At 34.7% G+C, this 21,773-nt stretch overlaps 1 protein-coding gene across 1 annotated transcript in view; it reads left to right on the plus strand.

Annotated features, from left to right (window-relative positions):
• The window catches only part of SNX7 (sorting nexin 7), a 102,545-nt gene that overhangs the window by 17,455 nt on the left and 63,317 nt on the right, over window positions 1-21,773 (plus strand). Inside the window, exons 2-5 of the mRNA XM_007485014.3 lie at window positions 3,428-3,610; window positions 12,121-12,231; window positions 13,374-13,538; window positions 18,816-19,014. Of these exons, the coding sequence (XP_007485076.1) occupies window positions 3,428-3,610; window positions 12,121-12,231; window positions 13,374-13,538; window positions 18,816-19,014 (658 nt within the window). The remainder of the gene's footprint in view (window positions 1-3,427; window positions 3,611-12,120; window positions 12,232-13,373; window positions 13,539-18,815; window positions 19,015-21,773) is intronic.

The raw sequence follows: 21,773 nt of genomic DNA on the forward strand, positions 1-21,773 counted from the left end.
GCTCTTCAGGGCTAATTCGTGCCTCATTGTAATAAAAATTTTTTGAATTGAAGGTTGGGGTGATGTATCTTTGTTCCTGTGGACACAAGTAAAACTTCACCTTTTACCAGAAGCACAAGGACAATTTACAATCTGAAAAATAAAAATGAAACTAGTCTTCTTTACTGGTAGATGCTTATTTTTGTTCATCTACAACTTTTTTTTTTCTCTACAGACTGTCTGATTCATAAAGGAGTTTTAAAGAGGGGAATTGCCAATTAGAGCAGGAGCATGGCTACTTACTGAGCTAATACATCCTTGGGGCACTACACACCTGGACTTCTCAGGCAGCCATTTCATCACTGATAGGAACTCCCTCACAGCTTGCTGATTATTGTCTCAAGCTCTTTTTTAATGGAAGGGAAACTGAGCCAAGCAAGGCCAAGTACCTCAACCCCAGTTTCACAGCATGTCACAGACAGTCTTTTCCCTAAATCACACTCCCAGCTCTAGTCTACTCCTGGCCTGCCTCAGCATTATTATTATTATTGTAATAAGCAGGCAGATTGGAGGGGTTTATAAACCAAAACACAGCTGGTGAGTCTAATTTTAGACGTATCAAGATGAGTGTCCCTCTTTAACAAGCTTGGTTTCTCAAACTCCTTCCACACATTAAATTGCTTTTTAGCCAGATGTCTCATGCCTGGTGAGTGTGCTTCTTTTGCATCAGCACTTTCATTGGCATGGTCTTTTCATGCCAGCATTCTAACTTAGCACACTCCTCACATTGACTTTCTCTTTGCTGGGAAGAAGCAAAAAGCTATTTGTGTGCAGATGGTCTATGAGATCCAGTAATAACTTGGATGATTCATGTCATATTGATGAGAAGTTCCTGAGGAGCATGTTAGTGAGGAATAAAGCTTTCTCCAGTGCCAGGATTGAATCTGGAAGCTGGAGCTAATACCTTTCCATTCTGCTCTGCTGCTGAAGTGTTCACCCTTCTCAAAAGCATATTGCAGAAATAATGCTAATCAGTTATTTTAAAGTGAAGCTGTATTTTTCTTTAATGTATTCCAAATTTTCAAACCCATTTTTTTTAAGTAATCGAACCCAAATAGAATATTTGTTTTTAGATTTTGGCTAATAGGTTTATTAGGAATCATGAAATCAGTCTTTGAAAGTGACTTGTAAATGTTTAGAATTTACAATTTACCCTTCTTTGAAACTGATCAGACTGAGTTCTCTTTCCTTATCTCAGGAATGACTGTCTCCTGTCAAGAGTCATCTCTAGCAGAATTTAGACTCAGTTGGTAATGATGACAACTCACTTAGACAGTGCTTGTAGCATTAAGTTTTGATACTGAAAAAGAAACTAAATGTTGCTCTTCTGTATTAGTATAATAGGTGAACGTTGGCAAAACTTGGACTTGGGAAGATCCAGGTTCAAATAGAGACTGCACACTTAGTAGCTATGTGATCATTAGCAAGACACTTTCTTACAGCTTCAGCTTCCCTATCTGTCATTTATTTTTCATGTTATATAACCTTGGGGAAGCTACAGCTTTCCTGGGCCTCAACTTTTTCTTTTGGAAAACGAGTGGATTCAAATATTGCATCTCAGAAATGTTCCAGCTCAGTATCTGTGATCCCATATCCTGTTACCTCACTAGTGGTGCTAAAAACTTCCATATTAAAAACTTTACCGCCTAGGAGACTTGAGATTGAAGAGAACACATGGCAGGATGATCAGAGAAACACTAACTTTATCCCCTCTATTTCACTTAGACAAACATGTTAACTTTTTGTTCAGATTGTTTGCTTTTATTTATGGTAAACTGATTAGATTCATGTAAAAGATAGAAGCTTAGTACACAGTTCTTTCCCTCTCACTTCTTTTAAAAGTCAGAAGAAAAAAATGCAAGCATTTCTTTGCCGGAACCACCATAAAATCACTAGTATAATATAGTCCCCAAGGCATTAGAGTCCATGCCCAAAGGGCTTCAGATGTATGGAAGTAGTATTTTTCAGAGATTAGAGATCTTTGTCTTCTTTGCTGATTCATCCTACCTTTTAGAAAAGTGCTTGCTGCAAAAGGTAAGCCAGAGTTCATTTTAGCTAATTATTTTTTTCTAAAAAAAAACAAAGAAACCCAAAAACAATAACAAAGAATTAAAATATTTTGTGCTGTTCATAACAGTGCAAGCCTCATATGAATTGAGACCTTTTTAATCTAATATGAAAAATACTCATTGTCACAGTTTTGCTCATAATGCTTATGAAATAGCCCTTAGAAATAATTTATCCTTCAGAAATTTCAAGCATTTTAGAATTTATGGCCTCAACTTCAGTTTTTTTTCATTGATATGGAAACATTTCCTCAGATGCCTTACTAGGCTTGCTGTATTCTGTAACTGCAAAAATCATGTAAGTTTTCCTGGTTTCCTCCTCCACAGAAAGGCTGTATTTTTAAAAGCTAGAAGAAATTCTTTGTTAATTTTGAAACCATAATTTAACCCAGTAGAAATAGAATTAGGTTTAATGTAATTAGATAGGAAAATGAAGCTTAAAAGACCTCAACTCATAGTTAATCCAAACAGACCATTTCAGTGCATGTTTTTGTATGTCTGACTGTACTTTGGAAGAGATCATAAATTTTTCTCAGCTGTTTTCTTTTTTTAATTTGGAAATTTTTTAAAATGACTAACTGGAAGGGGAATTTTTAGTTAAAAAATTCAATAAGCATTCATTAAGTGCTTACTACCAGTAGAGCACTATGCTAAACCCTGGGGATACAAAAAGAGTCAAAAGGCAAACAAAAAGTCAATCCTTGCCTTTAAGGAATTTACCATCTAATTTGGAGATACCTTATCATTTAAAAGATTTTCAAGATCCTTTGGTCTTAGGGATTCTATTTTAAAATTTAGAGCTAATCTAAAAGGCATCCTAAAGCCAACCTTCTAATTTTCCCAATGAAAAATTGAGGCCTAGTGAAGTTAAATAATAAGTACATGTGTGACCGTGGGCAAATAATTTCTCTTCCCTTGACTGACTTGATTTCCTTATTTGATAAGGGGATTTGGCTGGATTTTTTTCCCTTAGGTCTTATCCAATGTTGAAACCTATGACTCGGTGATCCTTGGAAAGGGGTTAACCTATATTTCTTTAGATTCAGTAAGATGGAGCTAAAGAACTCACAGAATCCTGTTAGGTGCTGTTATAAAATTTAATTTCTCTTCCTTTTACTGGAAATGACCCCAAATACATTTCTTTTGGTCTTCATCTTCTAGAAAGAAGATAGTTGTACTTTGCAGTTTGTTGAATTTGTAACTTGTAGTTAACTCTCTTTAACGCATTTGTTGTGTTACATGAACATATTTGGCGTTTAGGAATCACAGATATATAGGCGTCTTTCATGGCTAACCCTGTCTTCCAATGTTTTCTTCTTTAGGATGCCTCCCTGATGGACATGAATTCTTTTAGTCCCATGATGCCAACATCCCCTTTATCCATGATAAACCAATACAAGTTTGAAGATGAGCCAGACTTGAAGGATCTTTTCATTACAGTTGATGATCCAGAAAGCCACATTACTACAATTGAGACTTTCATCACCTACAGAGTTACGACTAAGGTAACTTTCTTCTTCCTCCATCACAAGTGTTTTCTTTGAAAATTTAGCAGTGCTTCCATTTGATTTTACACTTGGCATTTTAGAATTTGGCAAGACTTAGCACTGAATTGCTCATCACTGCTTTGAGCATTTTGTATAACTCAGATTTTCTCTAATGTCTGCCAGGTTTTCCCCAAGAGTTTAGTTAAATTCAAACACACTGTTAAAGCTACAATACAAAGTACTGTATTTCAAAGCAGTTGTTCCCTTCCTGTAAAATAAGTATATAAGATACCCATGATGTATTATTGTTGTTTTTTAGTTTACAAAATAATAATAAAAAAAAAAGCTTTCCTGGAGAAACATTAGTTTTCAAGGACAGAACATTGCATGGCTGTATACATATTTAGTATTCTAAAAATTCACAAAATAAGTAAGCTATTTTCTGAAACACTTGCTAGGCTTTTGCAAATTTGACTGGTCCTCAAAAAATGGGTGTAGTTCGTAATACCCATTTTTTATAAGTGTATAGAAATTGAGTTGTATGGAAAGTTTACCTGAATAACTCAAAAAATAGGACCAAAACTTATTGCTGATTTTCTAGGGAAAATCTTTTTTTTTTGTCACTTTAAACATTATTTTATTTAGTCATTTCCAAACATTATTCATTGGAAACAAAGATCATTTTCTTTTCCTCTCCCCAACCCCCTTCCTGCCACTTCTCCCATAGCCTATGCACGATTCCACTGGATATCACATGTGTTCTTGGTTCGAACCCATTTCCGTGTTGTTGGTATTTGCATTAGAGTGTTCATTTAGAGTCTCTCCTCAGTCATATTCCCTCAACCCCTGTAGTCAAGTAGGTGCTTTTCATTGGTGTTTCCACTCCCATAGTTTATCCTTTGCTTATTAATAGTGTTTTTTTCTCCTGGATCCCTGCAAATTGTTCAGGGACATTACACCACCATTAATGGAGACGTCCATTACATTCGATTATACCACAGTGTATTAGTCTCTGTGTACAATGTTCTCCTGGTTCTGCTCCTCTCGCTCTGCATCACTTCCTGGAGGTTGTTCCAGTCTCCATGGAACTTCTCCACTTTATTATTCCTTTTAGCACAATAGTATTCCATTACCAACATATACCACAATTTGCTCAGCCATTCCCCAATTAAAGGGCATCCCCCCATTTTCCAATTTTTGGCTACCACAAAGAGCGCAGCTATGAATATTCTTGTACATATCTTTTTCCTTATTATCTCTTTGGGGTACAAACCCAGCAGTGCTATAGCTGGATCAAAGGGCAGACAGTCTTTTATCACCCTTTGGGCATAGTTCCAAATTGCTCTCCAGTATGGCTGGATCAAGTCACAACTCCACCAGCAATGAATTAATGTCCCTACTTTGCCACATCCCCTCCAGCATTCACTACTTTCCTTTGCTGTCATGTTAGCCAATCTGCTAGGTGTGAGGTGATACCTCAGGGTTGTTTTGATTTGCATCTCTCTGATTATAAGAGATGTAGAACACTTTTTCATGTGCTTATTAATAGTTTTGATTTCTTTGGCTGAGAACTGCCTGTTCATGTCCCTTGCCCATTTATCAATTGGAGAATGGCTTGACTTTTTGTACAATTGACTTAGCTCTTTGTAAATTTGAGTAATTAAACTTTTGTCAGAGGTTTTTATGAAGATTGTTTCCCAATTTGTTGCTTCCCTTCTGATTTTAGTTACATTGGTTTTGTTTGTACAAAAACTTTTTAATTTGATGTATTCCAGATTATTTATTTTGCATTTTGTGACTCTTTCTAAGTCTTGCTTGGTTTTAAAGCCTCTCCTTTCCCAAAGGTCTGACATGTATACTATTTTGTGTTCGCCTAATTTTCTTATAGTTTCCTTCTTTATGTTCAAGTCATTCACCCATTTTGAATTTATCTTGGTGTAGAGTGTGAGGTGTTGATCTAAGCCTAATCTTTCCCACACTGTCCTCCAATTTTCCCAGCAGTTTTTATGAAATAGTGGATTTTTGACCCAAAAGCTGGGATCTTTGACTTTGTCATATACTGTCTTGCTGAGGTCACTTACCCCGAGTCTATTCCACTGATCCTTCTTTCTGTCTCTTAGCCAGTACCAAATTGTTTTGATGACAGCTGCTTTATAATATAGTCTGAGGTCTGGGACTGCAAGGCCCCCTTCCTTTGTATTTTTTTTTCATTATTTCCCTGGATATCCTTGATCCTTTGTTCTTCCAAATGAACTTTGTTATGGTTTTTCTAGATCAGTAAAAAAATTTTTTTGGAAGTTCCATGGGTATGGCACTAAATAGATAGATGAGTTTGGGGTAGGATGGTCATTTTTATTATATTGGCTCGTCCTACCCATGAGCAGTTAATGTTTTTCCAATTGTTCAAATCTAGTTTTAGTTGTGTGGCGAGTGTTTTGTAGTTGTGTTCATATAGATCCTGTGTTTGTCTTGGGAGATAGATTCCTAGGTATTTTATTTTGTCTAAGGTGATTTTGAATGGGATTTCTCTTTCTAGTTCTTGCTGCTGAGCTGTGTTGGAAATATATAGAAATGCTGATGACTTATGTGGGTTTATTTTGTATCCTGCAACTTTACTAAAGTTGTTGATTATTTTGATTAGCTTTTTGGTTGAATCTCTAGGATTCTTTAAGTAGACCATCATGTCATCCTCAAAGAGTGATAACTTGGTCTTCTCATTGCCGATTTTAGGAAAATATTTTTTGAAGAAAATAAAGTAAAAGAAATTCACAAATTCATATATGTGTTTCCCTTGCCCTTCTGTAGCATCCCAAGCATATTCACATCTATGAAATATAGATGACTGTATTATTACTGTGTCTCCAAGCATGAGGCTTTACCAGTAAGGTTTGTGAAGGTAACCTTGACCTGATCACGAGACCTATTGCCCAACACAAGTCCATTAACATGTTCGGAGACTTGCCCGGGAAAGCGTGGTTATGTCCTACACGCCCAAAAGGTGTTCCCTCCATTGTACCACCCAATCATGATTGTCTAAGATGTGTGATGTAATTGTTACCTGATTAGAGGCATCCCTCTGCCTCCTCATCAATAAAAGCAAGGCAACCCCTGGAATTTTCTCTTTTTAGGAAGGTTCTTTCCCTTGATAGGATTACCCTTTCTCTCTCTCTTTCTCCTCCAAGTCCTTTCCTTCCCCGAGGCTGTGATCATCTTGGCCTGCATTCTCTATCTTAATCTCCTCAACCACCTTGTATTCCATTATCCTCATTTTCCGCCTTAAGGAAAATCATAGGGGTTGCTTGCCCTATCCAATCACTGATTTGTCGGTGTCTTTCATTTCCACCCTGGTTCTCGGTTCCTACCTCTCCTCGGGTCCCATTACAAAGGTGAGCCCCTTCCCTTGTGGGACCCTGCTGGTCAGGGAAGTCCATTAAGGAAAACCCCACACCTTCTTCCCCTGCTTTTAGGGCCTTTGCTTTAAGATTACCCTCTCCCATTATAATGTATTTGATTTTTATCCACATTTTTTATTTACATATTGTCTCCATCTTTAAGATGTGAATTTTTTGAGGCAATGGTCTATGTTTCCTTCCTTACTTTTGGCAGCACATAGTGCAATTCTTGGCACAAAGTGTTTAATAAATATTTTTAATTATTGATTTATTTCAGTGTTTTTAAACCTGTCAAATGATCTTTTTTGTGCTGCTATTATAAATGGTATCATTGTTTTTCTTTTTCCCTGTCTTGCCTTGATTCTACTCCCCAAATCATAGATCTCCTGAGCAAGTTAAGTTTGGAAATACTCTTCATCATCTTAGCTCCAAGGAGATGAAATTTCCAATCACACAACTCTCAAAGACATTTATTTTCAAGTTGTAGAGGTGCTAAGGTCTTATGTCTTTGATTGCAGCAACATAACTTATGACACAAAGTATTGAAGCATAATCATATATATATATATATAATATATAAATACATATTTACATATGTTATTCCTGTTTGATTTTTTTAAAAAAATCTAGGTCTGTAACTTCATGATTGTGAGATGCTTACTATATGGAGACTACTTCAGCTACCTTTGCAGATTGTCAACTTATCCATAATTTTTAGTTTGAAAAAATTGCCTATGACACTGAGAGAAAAAATGATTTGCTCATCCAGTCTGCCAATCCACAAACATTTGTTAAATACCTACTATATCGTAGAACACTGGCTAGAGAATTGAAGTAATCATGTTTTAGGTCCAAGTCCTATTTTTGACACATACTGGCTTGTGACACATACCCTGTGAAAGTCACTTAACTGCTTAGTGACCTAGGCATTTCAATACATTGCAGAGAAAGTGCTGATCTATAAACAATATGTGTCAAATATAAGGCCTGATGCAGATGTAACCTGAACCAGATTAAAATGTAAGTGGAAAATAGTTAACAAAAGAAATAAAAATACTATAAAATATAGGCAATATACTTTAATATTAAGTCAATATGCAGCCCACTGGCATCCATATACATGATTTGGTGCCCTGATTTCTATTTGAATTTGACAATACTGCTTGAGAGCAGTCAGAAGACTAGTAAAAATTGTGTCGGGAGCTATGCTAGGAACACAAAGGTGAAGCAATTTCTCCCTGAAGGAGGCTACATTCTGTATTAATAAAGGCAACTTTTATGTACTATGCAAGGATATACAAAATATTAAAAAAGTATTTATTGTGGAGGGAAGGTAGTTAGTAGCTTGAGAGATCAGAAAATGCCTTTTATAAAAGATGGAGCTTAAGCTGAGCTTTGATGAAATGAAGAATTGCAAGAGATGGACAGGGAGAGAATAAAGTTCATGTATGAAAAGTCACTCATTTCACACCTAGCAAGTATCAGAGGCAGGGCATGAGCTTGAAGTCTTCCTGACTTCAAAGACATATTATGCCACTATTCACTCACAGTCAGTCTCTCTCTCTCTCTCTCTCTCTCTCTCTCTCTCTCTCTCTCTCTCTCTCTCTCTCTCTCTCTCTCTCTTTCTCTCTTTCTCTCTCCTTCCCCTCCCTCATTCCTTTACTCCCTTCATATTAGATGCTTTAATAAAAGTACTTCCCATTTTATAAATACCTATGAAAAGATGCTGGAGGCATCTGAATTTGAAGCACCAGCTTTAATGGGAAAAGGATAGAAATAAGGATAAGACTTAAGAGAAGTGGAAGGTTATCTTTAAGGCACATGCAAGAACTCTAGAGAAAGGATGTTAGCAGGCAGGGGGCAGAGGAAGAACATTTGGGACAACTGTTAGAGTGAGTGATTTCCTGTGGTAGCAAAGGGAGGAGAAAAGGCTGCTTGTCTAAACCTTGGCTACTTCAGCCTGTCTGTAGAGAAGGGAAAACCCTAAAATCATCTTTGAAGGTTCTGTGTTTGACTGGAGAACATCTAGTAAAGGATCCAACTATATCTATTGTGATTTTATCAGCTTTCCAGAAGGTTTTGTCTAAATCTCCGGGGTCAGACCCACTGGGTTGGACTTAGCCATTTTGAGAGCCATCTTAATGGGTTTTGGAGACAGCTTTTGAAATCAACCAAACCAACTACTGAGGGTCATAGATAGCTTAGCTAGGAGGGGGGATACCTAGGTAGAAAGAGGGAGCTTGAAGACAAGAAGACCCCCTCTTGCCAGGGACATAGATGTTGGTGGGTTGGATCACTAGATCCTTTACAGTCAGGGACACCTTATTCTGATCCTCAGTTTGTACCCTCTCTTTGAATAAATAGAGATACTGACTTTATATATCATTGTCTCCAAGGTGTTTTGCAGGACTGGCTCAGTGAGAGAAAGTGATTCTGCCTTACTTTCACTAACAGGAGGCTAGAATACCAGGAGACTACACTGGGTATTTAGGGAGTTCTCTAAGTGGAAACTACATCTATCCATTGAGTTCTCCTATTAGCCTTCTGGGTTTATTAGATACCTTACTGTTTTTAACAGCCCTTGCCTTGACTCCTTTTGAGAACCAGCTTTTGTCTTTCATTTTAGAATATCTAGGATCTAACCTTTGGTATGATTGACCTGCCCTAGAGAAATATTTTTGAAGTACATATATATGAGCATAAACAATTATCAATGTACTGATATGCCAGTGGCCTGGGGAAAGGGCACCTTTTTCCTTTAAGGGATTTTATATCATTCTGTATTGAGGTCTTATGGAATGCATTCAGTCTTGAGGGATCCTGATCTGAAAGAGGGGAGTCAGGCTCATTTTGTACGCTGTAGCTCATTATACTTCAGCTTTAGAACCTAGGAGAAAATCTTTTAAAGCTTAGTTGGACTCCCCAGAAGGAACAATAGAATCCCTCTATAAAAGTACCCAGGGTACAGAATAGGTCAGATAAAAATCTATTTCCTCTACCACAAAAGAAAAGCTTGGATCACAAAGGATTCATGAGTTCACATTGATGGATATTTAAAGTACAATGACTTATTACTTCTATTGTATTCTCTTACAGTGCTTGGTGGTGAGATGATTTCTTTTAAAGAACATGTCATCTATCTTAAAATCTATTCTAAGTATCAATTTCAAGGCAGAAGAGCAGTAAGGGCTAGTTAATTGGCGCCAAGTGACTTACTCAGGATCACACAGCTGGGAAATGGCCGAAGCCATAGTTGAACCCAGCTTCTCCTGACTCTGGGCCTGGCACTCTATCCATCGAATCACCTAACTGTCCTTGAGGCAGTTCTTAAGACCTGAAACTTTTCTTGGAGCTGCTTGAACAATCATTTCATTTTTATGTTTCTTCATTATCCGTGAAACTTGCTCAAGATCCCTATGGTTTGGCAACTTAAAAGAACATTGATTGGACTAATTATTACGGTAGAGTCTTTGCCTCCAAAACTTATTGTCAGGACTTCTTCCACACTTGTGCTCTCTCCTGGAAGCTTTCCTCTCTGGCTGGACTGGTTGGTGTGGAGGAAGGGAATTGCTGGCTAGGTTTCTCTGCTTTTTTTTTTTTAATTTCTCTTTTCTCTAAGTTGATTTTAATAAATAATATTAAAATAATACTTAGAGTATTGAATATTAATTTTAATCTTTCCATGGTGTTCTATATTTATTATATATGTGTGTATATATTTTTTTATTTCTTACTTTTTAATACTTGATCAATTTCTATGTTTCCTCAATAGTGAAAGTTTTGCACCATTTCCTAATGATTATGTTTTTAAAATTGAGAGATCGCATTGTTCTCTTTTAATGCATTGCAAAGGAAATGTCTTGGCAATACTCTACATATTGAGTGTATTATTTGAAGCAATCATTTTCAAAAAGACTAATCTGTTGGCATTAATAGCTTTCCAATCCTTACTTTATGACAATTAATTCTGCAATTTATGGCTTGTAGCAAATTGTAGATTTAATCAGTATGTGTGATAGACATTTCCAGTGTTTGAAATGTACAGGCTAAATTGTTTTTAAGGAATTTAACAATGTTTCATCCCACCAATACTCCTACAGAAAAAATCTCAACAATGGCATTACTGTCATAAAATCTTTACCCTCACATTTCAGTACAATTAGAGGGAGGAAATACTACCTACAGAACTTTTTCAGAAAGACTACTCTGTGTATGTGTGTGTGTGTGTGTGTGTGTGTGTGTGAGAGAGAGAGAGAGAGAGAGAGAGAGAGAGAGAGAGACAAAGAGCACAAGGATAAGTGAGCTCTTGAGAAGCATGATAAATATGACCTCTGAGATTTATTCTTCCCATTTTTTAATTAGAGAATTTTTGTTCTGTTTGTCTTGGGACAATCTCTATTTTTATTGTCTTGCCAGTAACTCTAAGTAGGCACTTCTTTTTTTGGAATAGTATTTGCCTTAATGTCTTTAATTTCTGCTGAAAGATGCAAATTCAGTCTTAGTAAAATACCCTGGAAACAGCAGTGAGTTTTTCTTTGAGAGTCAAAAAATATATGAATAGAATTCAGTGCTGGTTCGTCCACTGTGCAGGATGTCAGAGTTTTCACATACTATGAGGACATTGTAGGAAAGAGATTCATTTGAGCAAATTTATGGGAAATATTTCTTTGCACTTAAGATCAGAATCGTCACCAAACTATGGTAAAAAGAGAAACAAAACAAACAAATGTTCCTCCCATTTTAATTTTCACTTAAGTGGTGAAAAGCAGTAATTTTAAATATTATATTCAGAGCATACATATATATTAGGAGGAAAAGCATATCCAATATAATAGTTTTATAACATTTTGTAGATGGCAGATGGCTGTTATGATATAGATTTTTTTTTTAGCTTTGATTTTCAAACGAAAGGAATTTCAGCTAGATGCTTTTTCAGGAAGGACATTGAATTTGCCTTATTTCATCTGCTGTGTGAGTAAATATTTCACTGCACCAAGATAATATACAAGCTGACAACAAGAAAAAAATTAGTGTTTGTTAATGCCCTTTCTAGGCTCAAATTTATTCAGTCATATCCTAAATAATTAACATCATTCATCTTGAATTACTTACTGTCTTATTTTTTCTCCTCTTTAGACATCTCGTGGGGAATTTGATTCTAGTGAATTTGAAGTTCGAAGACGTTATCAAGATTTCCTTTGGTTAAAGGGAAAACTTGAAGAAGCACATCCCACTCTCATTATTCCTGTAAGTTTGTTAGCTTTGCAGACTATATTAACTATTTTTCCTCATGATTATTTCATGCATGAGAGATAGCACAGTATAAAATATAGTGATGTCAAACTTCAATTAAAAAAAATAGAAAGTGAATCCCCTCATTCTACATAGAAAATCACAGAGTAACATTAACTATGTTGTATTGAATTTTTATATTTTGTTAAATTTTAACCAGTTATATTTTAATCTGGTTCCTTCCATAACCAACAGCTTGTTGGGTGATCCTGGGATGCCATTTAACATACTAGTGATTCTGTTAACTTTTTAGAACTGTAGATTATGGATAGATTGCCAGTCTGCTTTGGCTGAAGAATTTTCCACAGGGGCAATTGCCCATGAAGTTGAATTCACAGTTTCTGACCCCTCTCTACACACACTTAAAAAAAAATTTAATACTTTGGCACTTTATTTCAGACCCTGAAAATCAGCCTGATTTTATTTTGAGAATCTTTGCCTTTTAAAAGAAAATCAAGACTTCTTTAGAGTATTGATTTTTATTTTTACATTATACCCATACTAGGTTATTGCTATTTTCTTCAAACTATATAATTTAATCTTTTTTAATAGATAGTTGAATCATCAAACTCTTAAAATCATCCTTGATGCAAATCTTGATTTCAATTATTCAATCATTAAAGTTTGATTAAGCGTCAACTTTATTACAGGTCCCAGGGATAAAAATATGAATATACATTGTGACCGTAAGGAGGTTAATCAAATTCATTGGATCATAGATTCAGCATTGGAATACATCTTAGAGGCTATCTAGTTGAACTGTCATTTTATGGATGAGGAAATAGGTTCCGCAAAATAAAGTCATTAACTTTTAACTGTCAGAGGCAGAATTTGAACACAGTTCTTCCTGACTCAAAGTTCTTTATCCATTTCACCACATTACCTCATTACGCTATTTAATTTCTCTGTCTCTTTTTTATTTTTTCAAAATTGAGATTACAATTAATGACCTTCAAAGTTTCGTACAATTGTTTATTATTATTATTATTAAGTATTATTAATATTATTATTAAGTTTTAATAATTTAAAACTGCTTTAAAACTTTTAGAACACCCTTTGCCACTTACTCTGTGTAATATTATGCTTTATTTCTTTAGCCTTTACCAGAAAAGTTTATAATGAAAGGCATGGTGGAACGGTTTAACGATGACTTCATTGAGACTCGAAGAAAGGCACTCCATAAATTCTTAAATCGGATTGCTGATCACCCAACTTTAACTTTTAATGAAGACTTCAAAGTTTTTCTCACTGCACAAGCCTGGGTAAAAATCTTTGATTTCCAATTCTATTATACATATACATTTTGATGCCATCTTGACTTTGTTCTTACTATTAATACTATTTTTTTTTCAGGAAACATTGTTCTCTATTGAAAGAATGAAGTTTCTAATATGAGTAAATGGTCTTTAGATGGGCAGCTGTTTTCTAAAAGTATCCCAAAGCCATAAGATTTTTGTTTTATTTGTATCCAAATATCACCTCCCACACACAATTCTCTATTTCTCTTTGGAGATGATTTTTTAAAATTCAAGTTGTTCTTTGGATTGAATAAATATTCAGGGCTTTAAAAATACTCTATTTCTTGGCATTTTTGAGAGTAGTGCATGTGATAGTGTGTATCAGTTCTTCTGGACACCTTATGTCTTTTTGGGCATCTAAAAGACAATCAATCAACTGACACCTCCTCTTCCCATAGTTTTCAATTCCTGGACATTCAAGCTTAATTAGATGATCTTGCCTCAGGCACTTACCAGGATGACCTTGGCCATATCATTTTCTCTCAGAGATCCTTCATCTGTGAAACAGAATTAATAATTGGATTACCTCTCTCAAAGGATTAATGTGAGGTAATCTTAAAGTTCTATAAAAGAGTAAATCATTATCTTTTTTGTGACACTCAAAATAGTGCAGTATACTTTGCTATATTTTTGTCATAAATTTTAGATCAACAGATGAACTATTTATTTATATTTTAACAGATGAACTATTTAAAGGATTATGTACTTTATTTCTTGATATTAAGGTTTTATACAGTTTTAAGGTCTGTTACTGGTTAGGTCAGTCTGTTAAAAGCCAATAATAATCTGGATGGCTTTTCTTATGTGTCTGAGATGATGTTGTGGCTTAACTCCAGTTCTGAATTGCATCCTTAGAAATTGTCAAAGACCTGATTACCAAAGAAGCTGGCTAATAGTTTGCTTGTGCAAATAGGCCCTGTGGACTGCCTAAAACAATAGTAATGCTATCAAATCATTCTCAAACACTAATGAGCAAAAATGCTCTCTGGTCAAGGAGTACTTATAGCTTTGGGAACATACATGTAAAATGATAAGTCATCAAGTCCAACCTTTATCATATCAAAATATTGATATCTTTTGTTTTTATATTACAGATATTCCTCAACATATCCTTCCCCTTATCTTTCTTAGGGAAAGAGTTTAGGAAAATTATCAAATCAACTAATCCAATCATTATTTGCTATATTACATACCTATATAATACCCGAACTGCCCCATCTTCCCTTACAAAAGTTTGGTCAGTCTATAATTCATAACTTTTATTTTTTATTGATTTGGTTTTATTTTCTATATGCATTGCTGTAATCATTGCATATATTCTGTTTTCTTGATTCTGCATACTTCACTTTGCATAAGCTCATACAACTCTTTCCAGGCTTCTCTATATTCAAAATATCGTCATATCACCATTTCATGTGGCATATTTTTCCCATGTGCTCTAGTTTATTTAGCCATTCCTGAATAGATAGGCATATACTTTGTTTTACATTCTTTCCTCTTCCAAAAAATGTTGCTATAAGTTTTTAAGTCCTTTCTTTCTTTGACCTTCTTTGCAGTGTATGCCCAGTCATTCTAAATTGCTTTGCAGAATAATTGGATCAGTTCACAGCACCAACAGTGCATTAGTGTGTCTGTCTTTCTATAGGCAATTAGTAGATCTCTATTTCTGCAACTTACTCCAACATTGTCTTTGCTATTTGCAATTTTCAGTTATTATCTTTGCTAACTTTCTGCATGTCAGCTGAAATCTCTGTCATTTAAATTTGCATTCTTCTTGTTACATAGAAATTTGAAGTGTTCATTCATATGGCTAGCAATAGTTTGCAGTTCTTTTTGCCAATCCTAGGTTCACTTTATCCTTTGTTCACTTTTCTATTAGGACAAAGCCTTTGAACTTCTATGTTAGCTTTCAATATTTCTCAGATATCAAACGTTTGTCAGAAGTTGCTCCAACATCTTCCTTTTACATGAGAGGAAACTGTGTCACAGAAAATTTAGGTGACTTAAATAGTATATGGAAGGACCTAGGTTCAAATTCTGGGCCTCTTCTATATTAAGCACCTTTTCCCCTGTACTACATGTATTTGCATAAATAATCATGCACACAAATATAAATATGGTTCTCAATTATTTGATAATTTTTTATATAGTCAAGAAAAGAAAATCTATAAATGATAGCCTTTTATATATTATAATTTCTATTTTGAAAATGAGGAAGCAGAGGCCTAGAGAGATCACATGACTATCCCATGGTCACTTAGCTGGATATTAAGTGCAAATTGTGATCATCTTAACACCAAATATAGCAAACTAGGCACCATTTCATACTGCCTCTGAGAAATCCAATATTTGATGTTTCTATGACTTCTTGTCTAGTGAAAGTTTAATGAGAAAATAATTTAGACACTACCACTGAGTTGCTAGTTCCCATTTTATCTTTCCAGAATAGTTAAATAGCAGTTACTGTTTGACCATTACAGATGACAAACCCAGAGCCAAAATCAGATGTTCTACCCTATAAAGCTGCCACTATAGAGGTTCACAGGAAAACACCGATTCATAATTCTGAAAGTGACATTAAAACATAAAGATTTAAAAGGAGAGTTGATGATAGAATATGGTACTAATGAAGTCAAGATCATAAATGAATCTTTGTATGGACCAGTTAGTGCTACTCCAAGGATTGAATTCCTGATTCTGGTGAGCCACCTCACATGATTTTCCTGTACTCCAAAGGTCCTTAGATTGTCTCTCTTTGATCTTTTTTTCCAAGTCAGTTATTTTTGGTACTGTACAACTTCACTTCTTTTTGTTTCCCTCTCCCATGCAGTCTTTTGATTTTTATTTTCTGTTTAATATTTCTCCTATTTGGCTCATTCTGTTTACTATTTCTCCTATTTATTTGGCTCATTCTGTTTTTCAGGGAGTTTAATTCTTGGGTAAGTTTACCATCCTGCATTCTAAATTATGAATTTTCCATGGCTTCTTTTTTCTTATTAGCTATTCCATTTTATACCTCATTCCATTTTTTCCCCCCATAGATACTTTTATAGTTCTTTAGGTTGGGACATTCCTTTTTCTGCTTTTACTTGTTCTGGAGTTGTTTTCTTAGTCCAAGGTATTTTTTCACTATGTTCAGAACTTTCTTCTTTTGGCTTACTCATATTTCTATCCACATTTTCTAGACTAGGACTTTGCATTTGATTCAAACTTCTTCCTTGTATTTTTCTTTGGTACATGTAGACAATTTGATGTAATTGTATATATTTAAGCTAAAGAAGAGAAGACTTTGGAGGGGTGAGTTAGCTGCCTTCAAGATTTTGAAAGGCAATAGAAGGAAAAAATAGAATTATTCTGCTTGGTCCCAAAGGCCAAAGTAGGAGCAATGGATAGAAGTAGCAACAATGAGAATTTTTGGTTTAAATACAAATAATCACTTATTTGAAGTTATAGCTGCTCCAACATGAAATGGATATGGCTTTCAATGAATGATGACAAATTCTTATTCACTGGAGGCCTTTAATTACGGACTGTGTTACTATTTATTACAAATGTTTTTACGGCTCTTTCCTTCATGGGCATTAGCTAAATAAACTGACCATAAAGGTTTCTTACCTCTTGGAAATTTTAATTATGAAAAGGAAGCTGCCATGGTTTGCTTCAGCATTTTCTAATATATTCCTAATACATAGACAAGAGAAAGGAAAGGATCGTTTTAGGGACCTGGTGAGAAAACAGTTATGATTTACCTTTCCTTTCCCTTTTCCATTTATGTTTAAGGCAAGTAACTAAAGTTGCCCATCATTCATATGAAACAATCAACATCTCTATTTTTGGAACCTAGTCTTATTCATAGTTATGTCTCTTTGACTCATATTTGACCTAAATTCTGTATTCCAAAAGACCTACCCTCATCCTTATGATTTGAGGTAAGTGTGTCCATTCATCACTTGTTGTTTTTCAGCCTTTCAGATTCATTCAATATTTATCCAACTATCATTTATCAAGTGCCAGACAGTATTCAGGATGCTGAGTTTAAACCGAAATGGTCATGTTAAAGTGTTCGTGTCTATACTACATTGTTGATGCCATAAATCTGAGTCTACTTTAAGTATTTCTTCTGCTTGCTCTCTCCCCCAATTAAACTCCTTGAGGATATTCTCATAGTAAATGCTTGGATAGTTTGCTAGTGTACTCAAATGGATCTCTGAGTTGATTGATTTGGAAATCCTTTCTAATGATGATCACCATCCTATCCTTTCTGATTCTACTCTGTGTTCTCCCAAAAGTTTGTGACAAGGAGGTTATCTAGTGCCTGGAGAACCTGCTTTTTTCTCTTGTCATGTCAAGATTACCTCTGGAGCACTCTGGATGTCCACTTCTCTTCTCTATCTTATTGTGTAATTAGTCCATCTTTTTTCTTTCTTTCAAAGAATTCTTTGATGATGCTTTTTACTCCTGTCCTTTGGAGTTTCTTTTTGGTCATCTATTGTAATGGGAAAAATGTTGGGTTGCAATTAGAATTCTTGCAGTGCTTTAAAATCAACCATATGCTATCAGCAGTAACAAACTAAATATTCTAGTGATCAGAAAGATGTCAGTTCTTAAATGAGTATCAGAATGAAATTCAGGCAAAAAAAATGGTACAGCTCACCTTTATGTAAAGGTATGGCATTTGTAAATTTTTTTATTGAATATTATAAAAGATGTCCCATTACAATAGAGAACCAGACTTGGCATCAGGAGGATCTGAGTTCAGGTCTTAATAATTGCATAATCATGGGGAAATCGTCAAAGCCTCAAATTATTTTCTCAGGTACACGAGTTGGTGACCTGCAGTGATGAAACTTTCCTTTCTATAGAAAGAGTTCTTTATATCAAAATCACAGATCTACACACACACACACACACACACACACACACACACTCATCTGTCCCCATCCCCTCTGTTGTTACACTATTTGTAACTGATATATTTTTGCACAATCATTTAAAACAGAATTCTAGCAGAAAAAGAAAGAAAGCAAAGGAAGAGAGAGAGAGAAACACCTGGGGAAAATATTTACATTAATCTTCTATAACAAGCTCTAAAAATCCCTAAATGTTTTAAGATGTCTTTTAAACCCTGTACCATGACTTTTACAAGCTGCATCTTTCATCTCCATTGTATATATGTTTTGACTCTTGAAATTTAGACTACTGCTCCCTACTTCACTTTCATTTTTTGTGTTTTATTTTTAGGAACTCTCTTCTCACAAGAAACAAGGTCCTGGACTGCTTAGCAGAATGGGGCAGACAGTCAGAGCTGTAGCATCCTCAGTGAGAGGAGTTAAAAACCGCCCAGATGAGTTCACTGAAATGAATGATTATGTGGGAACATTTAGCCATGAGATAAACTTAATAGACAAAATATCTCATAGAATTTACAAGGAAGAAAAGGGTATGTAAAATCACTGATCTTAATCTTTCCCTTGGTATAGTTTGTGGTGCATTTGCCGTTTTGAGCTATAAATGTTAAAACTAGAATTTCAATTTAAAATGTCTTTTAAAACAACAACACAGTCCTTTCCCAAAGTTAATCCCTGATCCATAGGCATAGATCTGTATCTATGTGTGCCCAGGCACCTACTTTATAGAGTCTGATTACTAACAAGTGGTACAAGCTATCTTGGAAAGGAAAACTAGATGACAAAAAGGAGATAAGACCTGATATTTGGATTCAGATTATAGGTTGTTAAGATTAATACCTTATCCTATGAATCTTATAATTTGGAAGGTATCCCAATACTTTCATTTCCCCATATCTATTTCTACAGCATCTACACTTCTTGTCTGCCTTGTATATTTCTTGGATATTGAGACTTGCTTTTCTGGCTTTGTATTCCCAGAATCCTGAGGAGGAAGCATAGTAAGAGGTTTGGCTTTCAAGTCAAAGGACCTACTTTCAAGTCCCAACTCTATTCCAGCCTTCCATTTCCTCATCCATAAAATAGACCAGCTAACTGTCCATCTATGATTTAGTGGATTTTAGTTAGGGGAAATGAGATATAAAGAACCTTTGATATGGAAGTCACCATATCTTCTAGTGATTCTATGAATAGTGACCCAAATCAAGGGACCCAGAAAAAACATTCATGAATTTTTGAGTAAGGGTTTTCTGCTATTTCCTTCCATTTTATTCCACCCTATTTGCTTCTATTTTTAACATTTCTTCACCTTTGGAAGTTAAGATTTGTTCTATTGCTATTACTTATTTAAAAAAAAAATCCAATAACACAATTGTCTTTTTATAAGGAGTGAGAGATCTAGCAAATCTCTTCACTAATATTAGTTCAATTCAGCAAATATTTGTGGGGAACGTGCCAAGCACTATGGTTGTCAGTGTGGAGGATACAATGGTAAACAGTATCCAGTCTTTCTAAAAGGGTGTTATGTGTGGGGGTTGGGAGTTAAGTTGAAATAAAGAAGTATAAATGTGTAGGAGGAAAAGATAATGTTACAAGACAGTGCAAAAGTCTTACTGTAATACGAAGCTTCTAAAAGCTGCTGAAGCTTAGAACTGTACTATTAAGACTTTGGGGTTACCTGGATTATGGTAGGGACATAAAGAAGTCTCCAAAATTGAAGGTAAAGAAAAAGAGTAGTGATTCAATGGCTTCTCATTCGCTTCCACTCTTGCTCTTTTGAAGAAATTTGTGAATGTATTACATAGTCTAGAATTATGCCTTTAAGTACCTAGGCAGGAAAAACTAATCTTTCCCTGAGTTTATCTTTTACCATTTTATACCTGCTTAGTGGAAGCATGATCTTACTCGGTGGAGTTATAGGGGACAAAAAAAGAAAGCACTTTGATTATATATAAAAACACATTTAATGAAGTATGTCTCACTTTTCCTGAAATGTGTGTGTGAATGTGTGTATGTGTGTATAAGAGTATATTTACAAATGTGTACACATTTGTAAGTATAAAATGAGTTTATTTACAAATTTTATATATATACATATAAAATTTGCAAATAAGTATTTATAAAACATATATACATTTGTAAATTTATTGTGGATATTTTACACATACTGCTAATCTTGTTATTTAGTTATTTAAAACCTTTGTCTGTGATTTGCCTCGGGGTCACACAGCTAGGAAGTGTCTGAGGTCAAATTTGAACCTGGGACCTCCCATCTCTTATATCTTTGAAATAAATATTCAGAAAGCTCCCTAGAATCCTATAACGATACTTGATGATTTGTAGAATTTAAATTAAACTTGTTTCTAGGTAGCTGTTTTAAGCAATCTCTTGAAAAGCTATATTCTGTATTAAGAGATTTTCTAGGAAAATTGAGTGATGGGATACATCTTATAAATTTGAATCCTTATGTATAGTGAGAATATTTTATGATTTGTAAGTTTATATAAAATATAACATAATAGAGTGTCACTGACCCAAATGTAAGAACATCTTTTGTCTTTAGAGTATGAAACTAGATTTCCTTAAAAATGATGAGATTACTGTTCTTTGTAGCTTCTGGAAATTATTGTCCCAGATGGCCCATTCAGCCTGCATAGGTTATTTCATATTCAAGTGAAAGAGATTTTAATTTTTTTCAGCTTAATGCATCCCACTTTAAATTATGAACATCTTTAGAAATACAAGTTTCAGGATGCTTATGAAATTGTAATCATAATGAACTTTTTCTTTTTAGAATTTTATGGTAAAAAAAAATCATAATATCCATGTTATCTAGTTTCATCCTTCCAGTTCTGCTTTAATCACTTGCTAACTATGTACAGTTGATGAAATCACTTAACCTGTCTGCCTCAGTTTCCTTATCTGTAAATAGGATAATAATAGCACTTACCTCATACATTTGTGAGGCTCAAGTGAAATAATATATGTAAATCACTTGGCAAATATTAATGCCCTGTATAATTATTAGTTTTTATTTATTTACTATCTTTTATTGTTATTATTGAGTGAGATCAAGTGAACTTGCCAACCTTTTGACTCTTAGCTCTTTCCATTGTAAACCATTATGTGAGGTAGTAAATGGTGATTATGTTTGCTGCCTTTCCAGGGTGTCTGCTATGGAAACTAATTAGAATTATTACTAATTTTTCCTTGCTTTTTTTTTTAATTTAAGAATTGCATGCAGTTTTTTTGTTTTGTTTTTACTAAGGATTAACTTTGTTGTTGTTGTTTT

Source organism: Monodelphis domestica, chromosome 2, assembly GCF_027887165.1.
Source record: "Monodelphis domestica isolate mMonDom1 chromosome 2, mMonDom1.pri, whole genome shotgun sequence".
Classification (NCBI taxonomy): Eukaryota; Metazoa; Chordata; class Mammalia; order Didelphimorphia; family Didelphidae; genus Monodelphis; species Monodelphis domestica.